General features: G+C 42.5%; 1 protein-coding gene across 1 annotated transcript; it reads right to left on the reverse strand.

The window, feature by feature from the left end:
* LOC137328725 (transcription factor Jun-like) lies at positions 1-6,272 on the reverse strand. Its single transcript, XM_067994359.1, has 3 exons — positions 5,895-6,272; positions 5,157-5,210; positions 1-2,595 (listed from the first exon to the last, which is right to left on the reverse strand). The coding sequence occupies exons 1-3, from the start codon at positions 6,160-6,162 to the stop codon at positions 1,979-1,981; spliced, it is 939 nt and encodes a 312-aa protein (XP_067850460.1). The 5' UTR covers positions 6,163-6,272; the 3' UTR covers positions 1-1,978.
* Between the last annotated feature and the right edge of the window lie 3,844 nt (positions 6,273-10,116).

Consider the following 10,116-nt stretch of genomic DNA (forward strand, 5'->3'; position numbering starts at 1 on the left):
TGAAGTCAATAACAATTTTATTAACTTTTTTGTATAAAAAGGCAATACTTTGAAGTGTACAGATTTCTTTAATTATAACATTATTTTCCTGTCTACATAATGGAAGAAACTACCAGTTGCTTTGTAAACATACTAAACCCATAAACAATGTATAGAAGTGCACTGAAGTTTTGCCATTGCTATTAAAAATTAGTACACATATAAAAGAAAATGTAAAGGGCAAACTAGAATCACAGAATGGTTACAGCACAGAAGGCAGCTATTCAGCCCATCGAGTCCGTGCTGGCTCTCTGCAAGAGCACTACAGCATATAATACTGTATTTATTGAAATTGGTTCTGCCCCCCCCTCCCTCCCCTCAACACTCAGCGGAAGTTGCTTGGCCGCTGTCTGAAAATTGCTGACACCTTAGCATTTGAATTCTAGACAAATATTTTACTACTGAACAATCATTGCGTCAATGAACTAAAAGTACCAGAAACTCAAGTGTCATTTTAAAAGAAGTTGCGCTGGTACAGCAGGTCTAAGAGCATATGGGGGATAACTAAATATCAGATTTAAGAAAAAAAGAACCTGCATTTATATAGGGCTTTCCACGACCTCAGGACATCCAAAAGCGCTTTACAGCCAATGAAGTACTTTTCAAGTGCAGTCACTGTTGTTATGTAGGAAAGGCGACAGCCAATTTGCACACAGCAAGGTCCCATAAACGGCAATGAAATAAATGACCAGATCATCTGTTTTAGGTGTTGGTTGAGGGATAAATATTGGCCTGGACACAGGAAGAATGCCCCTACTCTTCTTTGAATAGTTCCTTGTGGTCTTTTACTTCCGCCTCGTGAGGGTAGACTGGGTCTCGGCTTAATGTCTCATCCAAAAGATGACACCTCCGGCAGTGCAACACTCCCTCAGCACTGCACTGAAGTGACTGCCTAGATTATGTGCTCATGCCTGTGGAGTGGGGCTTGAACCCATAATTCGAGAGACTGCTATTGCTAAGCCAAGCCTGACACCTAAATCAGTACATGTACTATATAAGGAACATGGTTGAACTATCCGATTACAGGAAACTCAACAGCTCAATTCCAGCAGTGTAGCACTTCTTGATGTTTAACATTGGTGAGCACCATATTCCTAATGTATACAGTAACTGTACAAAAGCATCATCTTCAATATAAAATCAAGTTTAATGTATTTAGCCAAAACAATTGCACATACTGTTGATAATTAACTCCATCTCAAGCCCTTGTTAAAGTGTGATATCAATGACAAATGATAAGTTGACTATCTTCCTAAGGTTAGTTTCTTCTGGTCTTGTATTAAATTTCAGTCTCTGAAAGATCAATACACCCTTGTAAATATTTTCCATACTTTAATACATTCGTTCCAGTGTAATCATTGGGATCTTAAACCTTCAGTTTCCACAAAAAAATGCAGCATATCAAAGCTATTAAGAAAAATCTATGTTAAAAATCCTTAATCTTATGCTTTCTACTTAACTTGTGGTTGTCAAGGGGAGAAAAAAGATCCACTATTTGCGAACAGGGAAATCATAAATCATTCTTTCTGAACAGGTTTACAATTTCACTTTAAATAGCGAACTGCAAAACAGAGAATATTTTCTAAGAGATTTCCCTCAGTGTGTTCATTTCTTTTCGTTGCAAAGAAAAGATTAAAGTGTATTTAAAGGAGCATTTCCAAAAGCAGGTGAAATGTTATCAAAAAGTTTTCTTTCACACACAGCTGGAACTAGATCAGACGCCACTGGCTAACAGAACGTACAACGAGCTCTGCAGATTGTCTCTATTTATTCTTCCTCAAGATGAAGCTTTCTAAGATGCTCCACATAGTATTCCAGCTGTATAACCTCTGATCACATTTAGCAGCTTATTGGATACAAGTGTGAGTCAAGATCAGCATCCAAACTAGCACTTCAACAGAATTCAATTTTTAACCAAGCTATACTAAAGGTTATGTTGTTAAAAGCTGCCATTTTCCTCTGGTTTTAGGAGGCTAGAGGAAGCAAGCACCACTTGACATCCATTATTGACATGATTCATCACTTTATGTTTGAGGTGCACCACTTGCTCACGCAGGACACTGGCCGTTGAGGTTAATTCAAAGTTTTCTGATTTTAGGGTCTTTACTTTGTCTTCCAGTCTAGCAATCCGCTCCAACTTCCTCCTTCGACAATTGGAAGCTGCAATGCGATTTCTCTGTCTCTTCTTTTCAGCTTTGACCTGTTGCTGCCCTCCTTGATCTATTGGGGAAAGTGGTGGAGATTCACTTAGTGGACCTACTTCAGGCACCGTCTGAGGCTCCTCTTGAAATTTTGGACATATCAGCTGAGCCAAGGCTGAGAAATGGTGCTGTGCAGGTACTGGGCCTGCATAGGGAACATGGCCAGTGGGATAATTTTCAGAGCCTGTGTTGGACAGGCTTGGATTGTAGTTGCTGAGGTTAGTATACACAGGGACATCTCCCTTTGCTTGGGCCAGATGCAGATTACCATGATAAATTGAAGTGGAGGTATGAGCTGAGCACTGTGTTCCTGGTAAGACTAGGTGCTGGCTCTGCTTATGCAAATCCTGCAGTGCTTTAAAGACAAAAAAAGAAAAATTACTGAGTTGTCCATATTGTGTAACAATGCACAGAATCATACAGCCCACCATGCCTGTGCCAGCTCTTTGAAAGATGTATCAAATTAGTCCCACTCCCCTGCTCTTTCCCCATAGCTATGTAAATTTTTCCTTTTCAAGTGTAGATTCAATTCCCTTATGTTTTACACAAGTGAAGAACTTTTAGTTTTCATCCCTCTTCTCCCCTACCCCCCACCCCACTAAAGAACCACAATGGCCACACAACTTCAATAGAAAGGATGGTGTGGTCTTTCAGTTGGCTGGTGCCTGGATCAATGGTATTATAGTCTGCTATCAGGAACAACTGAAGAGGTTTCTCCATTCTCCCTTCCCTGAATAGAATACACCATCATGGAGTATTCTATCCATCATTCCAGATTAAATTTTACACAATCTCACAATTAAGGCTCATAATTCCCACTGGGAGACTCCTTCAATTCTAAAACATGAAGTGGGACCTTACTGAGGAATTTTCACTAATACTGTACATAATTTAATTTGACTTTAACCATTTTTCCATGTCCAAGTTAGAACACCTCTTCTTTAAATGAAAACCACTGCCCAGGAGTAAGTCTTTCTTTTCCCACAAGTGAATATTTGGATGCACTGCCCACATTGTGAAAAATATCGTAGTTATTACTACATTTTCTTACAATACGTCACCATCTCCGACTGGTTGATTTTTTTTCCCTACAGGATTATGCTGATTACTTTTATTTTCAGTAGCCTTTCAAGTACATTGAAGTATGAACAATCAACTACCCCCACATTTACTTCAGGACAATTAACCCAGGAGTACTGGTGACAATGACAACTGACAAGCTGCCAAACAATGTGAGCAAGCCAACCCAATATCAAGTCATGAAGCTAGCACAATTCATTGTTATCACAGTTGTTTGTTAATGTCTTTAGGATCAGTAACCTTCCCAAAGCAAATCCTCTCATCAACCATCAGTTTAAAAAACTAAATGAAGGGCCAAAACCAATAATGCAGGATACTGCAATGGTTTGGAAAGCATCATATACTGGACAGAATATGAGCTAAATCTCAAAATAGTGGTTAGATAATGCCATGCTTAGGTCTAAAAAGCCTAGAAGTTATATGAGGAAGATCGGAGTAGGTAAAAGTCTCAGCCTTGCAACATCGTACGAACACATCTCGTATGCACTCTACAGATTTTCATCAGAGAACATTTTAGGGCAAGACTTTATCCCATTAATTTTCTACCAGATGTGTTGACATCATACAGTGTGGGATCATATGCTTTGCATGACTTTCATATATCTATACAATATGATACTTCCCAAACCTACCACAAGTTCTGGGCTACCTCCAGGGTCATTTACAACCAGGAAAGACATGACCTATGCAACTTTAAAGATGCACTGTTTGTCCAGAGAGGGAGAAGCCAAATGTAACAATTATGTTTTCTCTGCAACTACTATGCCTCAATGCAATTTGCTAAGTGATTGCAGCACAATGCTGTAAATACTTAAAGAAAACCTCCAATTATGCTGCATTAATTATTTGAATATCTGGCTACCGTGTCTCTACAATAAATAATCAAATGTGCCACAAAATACTGATCAAAACTAGCCACATTTTGAATTTAAAAAAGATTGGTAGCTTAGAAACAGGAATGGGAGTATGCCACTGTGCCCTTCAAGCCTGTTCTGCCATTCAATTAGATTATGGCTGATCTGTATCTTAATGCCATTTACCCACCTTGGTTCCATATTCCTTAATACCTTTACCTAACAAAATAAAATCTATCTCCAATTTTCGATTGACCTAACCTCGATCGCATTTTGGAGAGAGTGTTTCAGATTCCCATTACCCTTAGTGTGAAGAAGTGCTTCCTGACATTATTCCTGAACGTCCTATCTCTAATTTTAAAGGTTATGACCCCTTGTTCTGGACTCAGAGAAACTATTTCCTCCCTATCTACCCTATCAAATCATTTAATCATCTTAAACACCTCAATTAGATTATCCCTTAGGTTTTCTATATTCAAGGCAATACAAACCTGTCCTCATAATTTAACACTTTAGCCCTGGTATCATTCTGGTGAATCTGCATTGCACACCCTCTAAGGCCAATATATCCTTCCCAAGGTGCGTTGCCCAGAACTGAATGCAGTACTCCAGATATGGTCTAACCAGAGCTTTATATAACTGTAACATAACTTCCACCCTTTTGTATTCCAGCACATGAGATAAAGTCTAATATTCTATTAGCCCTTTAATTTTTTTTGCCCCTGTCCACTAGTTTTTAGTGATTTCTGCACTTGAACCCCAAAATTTCTCTGCTTCTCCAGAGTTCCTAGCTTCTCACCATTTAGAAAATACTCTGATCGATCTTGCTTAGGTCCTCACACTGAACTCCACCCACCAGTTTCTTAATCTATCAATGTCCCAATGCAACTTTTGCTCCCATCTACACTGGGCCACATCACCCTCACAACTCCCATATAAAATCCACTGTACACCCGAATGCATTACTTGTATGAGCACTTACAGTAGGGGTGTGAGTTTTCAATCTGGTCCCTGCTTCCTAGCAAGAATCCTCTACCTGCAAATTACAATGCACAAAAGTTTATTTTTAAAAAAAATTCCAAGATACCTTTCAGTAGTTTTAAAAAAATATCTGCAGGTTAAAGAGAGAAAAAAAAGTCAGAAATGAAAGCTAGAAAAATACTCTGCAATAAAATTTGTACGACTTTCAATATTTTAAACAATTTGTTTTTATAAAGCACCCTAAATTTACTCCTGTGAACTATACCACTTCGGTTTACTTTCAAGCATACTTGAAGCCTAAGAGAGTGGTACAGGCACAGAGAGTCCATGTGCAGCAGGAAGTAGTATCATAAGACTCTCAAAAAAGAAAACATTTCCCAAAAGCACACAAAGTGCAACTATACCAGTTTCCAGGTAGCAACCGGTTTTTAAAAAAAAACACGGACCAGAAATTAATGCAAACCTGTTGAGAGAGCAGGTGGGAATAGTAAAAAAGTCTGCTGCCGACAGCTGACACGTGAGTGCAGGGGAAACCACATAGTCGTCTCCCAGCTCTCTCGCTGCATAGTTCCCTAGGCCCCATTCCTGAACATCCTAAGTGCACCTCGCCGCAGGCTCCACACCCGGATCCTCGGTCTCCGCTGCACGGCATCTTAGGCCCACAGCCGAACCCCCCCCCCCTCCCCCCTCTCCGCGTTCTCGAGGGCCCGTGTCTAAGCGTACCATCTGCCGCCCTCACCTTTCGCGAACGGATGCACGAGGCCCTCCAGTTCCCGTCTGACGCCGGGCCCGTCGGCCTGGGCGACCAGTCTGTCGAGGTCGGACGAGGAGGAGGAGGAGGGCAGTACGAGGAGAGTGTGCTCGGGGCTGTTTCTCAAGCTGCCCGCCGGGCTGTCCACCATTTGCTGCCGATCGGCTGCGCTTTTCTTCTCCATCAGCGTCGTCTCAAGGTACCTGCTGCGGTCGCCGACGCTCACAGCCTCATCGTGGTAGAAAGGCGTTCCCATTCGGTTATACCAGAGCGACCGCAAGAGAAGGAGACGAGCCTTGATCCCTCGCTGGAACCGACCATTAAATTAGAACGTGGCGCCAGACCGACCGGTGACGCACATCCTCGCGCTGATTACGCACGTTCTCAAAATAGCACTGACGTCACCGCGTGTACCGCAGCCCTCCCCCATAGCAACGGGCACCAAAAAAAAATTCCAGCCGCCGTGTGACCGTTTCCCTCCCTCGGTCGCAGCGACCCTGTAGTTGGGAGTCAGCATCCACGCACCAACCTGCACCATAACCCAGCATACGATCAGTTATGGGCGCAGAAGGAGGCCGATCGGCCCATCGTGTCCATGCCAGCCGAAAAAGAGCGATCCCAACTTATTCACGCTTTCCTGCACTTGGTCCGTAGCCCTATACCCCTTACAGCATTTCCAGTACACATCCAAGTACCTTTTTAAATGATGTGGAGATGCCGGTGATGGACTGGGGTTGACAATTGTAAACAATTTTGCAACACCAAGTTATAGTCCAGCAATTTTATTTTAAATTCACAAGCTTTCGGAGGCTACCTCCTTCCTCAGGTGAACGATTTCCACATCGTTCACCTGAGGAAGGAGGAAGCCTCCGAAAGCTTGTGAATTTAAAATAAAATTGCTGGACTATAACTTGGTGTTGTAAAATTGTTTACAACTTTTTAAATGAGGTGGAGATGCTGGTGATGGACTGGGGTGGACAAATGTAAGGAGTCGTACAACACCAGGTTATAGTCCAACAGCTTTATTTGAAATCACAAGCTTTCGGAGCTTTGCTCCTTCGTCCACTATAACCTGGTGTTGTACGACTTCTTACATTTTTAAATGAGTTGAGGGTTTCTGCCTCTACCACCCTTTCAGCCAGTGAGTTCCAGACCCCCATCACCCTCTTGGGTGAAAAAATCTCTCCTCAGCTCCCCTCTGATCCTTCTACCAATTACTTTAAATCTATGCCCCCTGGTCACTGACCCTTCTGCTCAGGGAAAAAGGTCCTTCCTATCCATTCTATTTAGGCCCCTCATAATTTTATACATCTCAATTAAATCACCCCTCAGCCTCCTCTGTTCCAATGAAAACCACCCAGCCTATCCAATCTTTCCTCATAGCTAAAATTCTCCAGCCCTGACAACATCCCCGTAAATCTCCTCTGTACCCTCTCTAGTGCAATCACATCTTTCCTGTAATGTGGTGACCAGAACAGTACGCAGTACTTAAGCTGTGGCCTAACTAGTGTTTTATACAGTTCTAGCATTATCTCCCTGCTCTTATATTCTACGCTTCGGCTAATAAAGGAAAGTATCCCGTATGCCTTCTTAACCACCTTATCTAGCTTCCTGCTACCTTCAGGGATCTGTGGACATGCACTCCAAGGTACCTCAATTCCTATACATCTCTGAGTATTCTCCCATTTATTGTGTATTCCCTTGCCTTGTTTGCTCTTCCCAAATGCATTACCTCACACTTCTCCGGATTGAATTCCATTTTCTGCCCACCTGACCAGTCCATTGATATCTTCCGGCAGTCTACAGCTTTCTTCCTCACTATCAAGTACATGGCCAATTTTTGTAACATCTGCAAACTTCTTAATCATTTAGGTCTAAATCATTTATACCACAAAAAGCAAAGGAACTAGTACTGAACCCTGTGGAAGGAACCCCACTGGAAACAGCCTGCCAGTCACGAAAACACCTGTCGTCCATTACCCTTTGCTTCCTGCCACCGAGCCAATTTTGGATCCAACTAGCCACTTTCCCTTGGATCCCATGGGCTTTTACTTTTCTGATCAGTCTGCCATGTGGGACCTTGTCAAAACCCTTGCTAAAATCCATGTCGATTACACCAAATGCGTTACCCCCATCGACCCTCGTTACCTCCTCAAAAAATTCAATCAAGTTAGTCAGACACGACCTTCCCTTATTAAATCTATGTTGACTGTCCTTGATTAATCCGTGCCTTTCTAAATGATAATTTATGCTGTCCCTCAGAATTGTTTCCAATAACTTGTCCACCACCAAGGTAAGGCTGACTGGCCTGTAACTACTCGGTCTATCCTTTTCTCCCTTTTTAAACAACAGTACAACATTAGCAGTCCTCCAATCCTCCGGCACCACGCCTGTAGCCAGAGAAGATCGGAAAATAATGGTCAGAGCCTCCGCTGTTTCCTCCCTTGCTTCTCTTTACAGCCTCTGATACATTTCATCCAGACCTGGTGATTTATCTACTTTCAAAGATGCTAATACCCTTAATATTTCCTCCTTCACTATGTTTATCCCATCCAATATTTCACACTCCTCCTCCTTAACTACAATCAGCATAGGGACCTACAGTGAGCATACTATCAGCAGAGTGACCTGCACTGTACCCAACATAAGAGGCTGGTGTGAAGTACAAACACTGGCATGGACTAGTTTGGATCAAATGGCCTGTTTCTGTGCTGTAAATTCTATGTAATTCCATGTAATGTCTGCTCAGGAAACTAAAAAAAAAGAAAAGCCACTTACCTTTCTGGGCCTGTCCGGCCCCCAACTCCTTTTGCTGCCAGGTTGGCCTGGTGGTGAAGTCACAATGGGTTCCCCACACATGCCTCTGGTTAAAATTGCAGTTGGCCATCAAAGAGCCCTACTTGTGTCCTGAAAGATGGAACCCACTGCCTTCCAGCAGGTATCCTTCACTTGTGTACGGAAGAGTAGATTGCAACCCTTGGGAAGACAGCGGGATTGGTGCAGGTAAGTTGCACTGGCCATTTTAACTGCCCGCCCACTCGGTTTCCATTGGGTGGGCAGGGTTAAAATAAGCCCTAATACATAATGCTTTATTAGGGTCACTGATTAATAATGCTGGAATTTCATTTTTATTGCAAGGCATTCTTTTCCAGTGTTTTGGGGATCAAATTCTGTAATTCTTTCCATTTTTCTGTGAAAACTATAAATCAGTGGTCTTCATTGTTATATGTTTCTTTACTGATACATCTCAGTAGAAACTTCATTTGTTTGGTAAGGGACAGGAGACTGATATTGCAGTAAGAGAAAAAGACTGGCACCGGTTTGATGGGCCAAATAACCTGTTTCTGTGTTATAACGTTCTGTGATTCTATGATACTCAATTTTTGTTCCTTACTTTTTTAAAGCCAAGATACACTGCAAGTTGGTAGGCACAATGTGCCAGCTTAGAGGTAGGTACCTGGTATTTAGCAGGCAAGGGGTCATCCGGTGTTTTATATATCTGGGGGATGTACTGGAACTTTGCAATGGGGGTTCTAAGATTTTGCAACACTAGGGGGCTCCTGGGGTTCGACAGTGTAGGATAGAGGGCCCTAAGGTATGGCAGCACTGATTGGCTTGTCCTGGTGTTTGGTAGCAGTGGGCTCTTGGAATATAGGAGCTTATAGGACTTAGAAGTTCTGGGGCTTTGTAGCACTTAAGGGTTTGATAGCACCAGGATGGGGGTCAGGGACTTGGCATAATTAGAGTGTGAAGGGCCGGGGGGGGTGGTTGCTGGACTTGGTAGTATTGCTATGGGGTTACTTTATGTTTGGCAGCACTGCCGTGGGGAATCCTGGATTCACTAGCAATGGAGGTCTCAGGTAAGATAGCACTGAGGGACAGATCTGGCATTTGCCAACACTAGTGAGGTCTTTGCATTTGGAAATGCTGATGGGTCTTTTGGTTTTGTAACATTGTAGAGAGGAAGCCTGGGTTTTGGCAGAAAGGGGGTGGAATCTGAAATCTGGAAGCACTGGTGAGGAAAAATTTGGAAATAACAACTTGCATTTATATAGCACCTTCAACCTAGAAACATGTCTCAAGATGCTTCACAGAAGTGTAATACCCTGAGATAATGAAGCAAATGTTTTTTGATTAGTTCATTTTATGGTAGTTAGGTGTTAGCCTTGACTCAGTGGTAGCACTCTAGCTTCTGAGTCAGAAGGCCATG

The sequence above is a fragment of the Heptranchias perlo genome, chromosome 1, assembly GCF_035084215.1.
Source record: "Heptranchias perlo isolate sHepPer1 chromosome 1, sHepPer1.hap1, whole genome shotgun sequence".
NCBI classification, from domain to species: domain Eukaryota; kingdom Metazoa; phylum Chordata; class Chondrichthyes; order Hexanchiformes; family Hexanchidae; genus Heptranchias; species Heptranchias perlo.

Excerpts from the sequence above, each read along its gene's own strand:
- LOC137328725 (XM_067994359.1), bottom strand. The coding sequence starts at position 6,162 with ATGGGAACGCCTTTCTACCACGATGAGGCTGTGAGCGTCGGCGACCGC. Across the intron at positions 5,211-5,894 it reads CGTGCATCCGTTCGCGAAAG|GTAGAGGATTCTTGCTAGGA; the intron begins GTGAGGGCGGCA and ends TGTAATTTGCAG. Across the intron at positions 2,596-5,156 it reads TGAAAACTCACACCCCTACT|CACTGCAGGATTTGCATAAG; the intron begins GTAAGTGCTCAT and ends TTGTCTTTAAAG.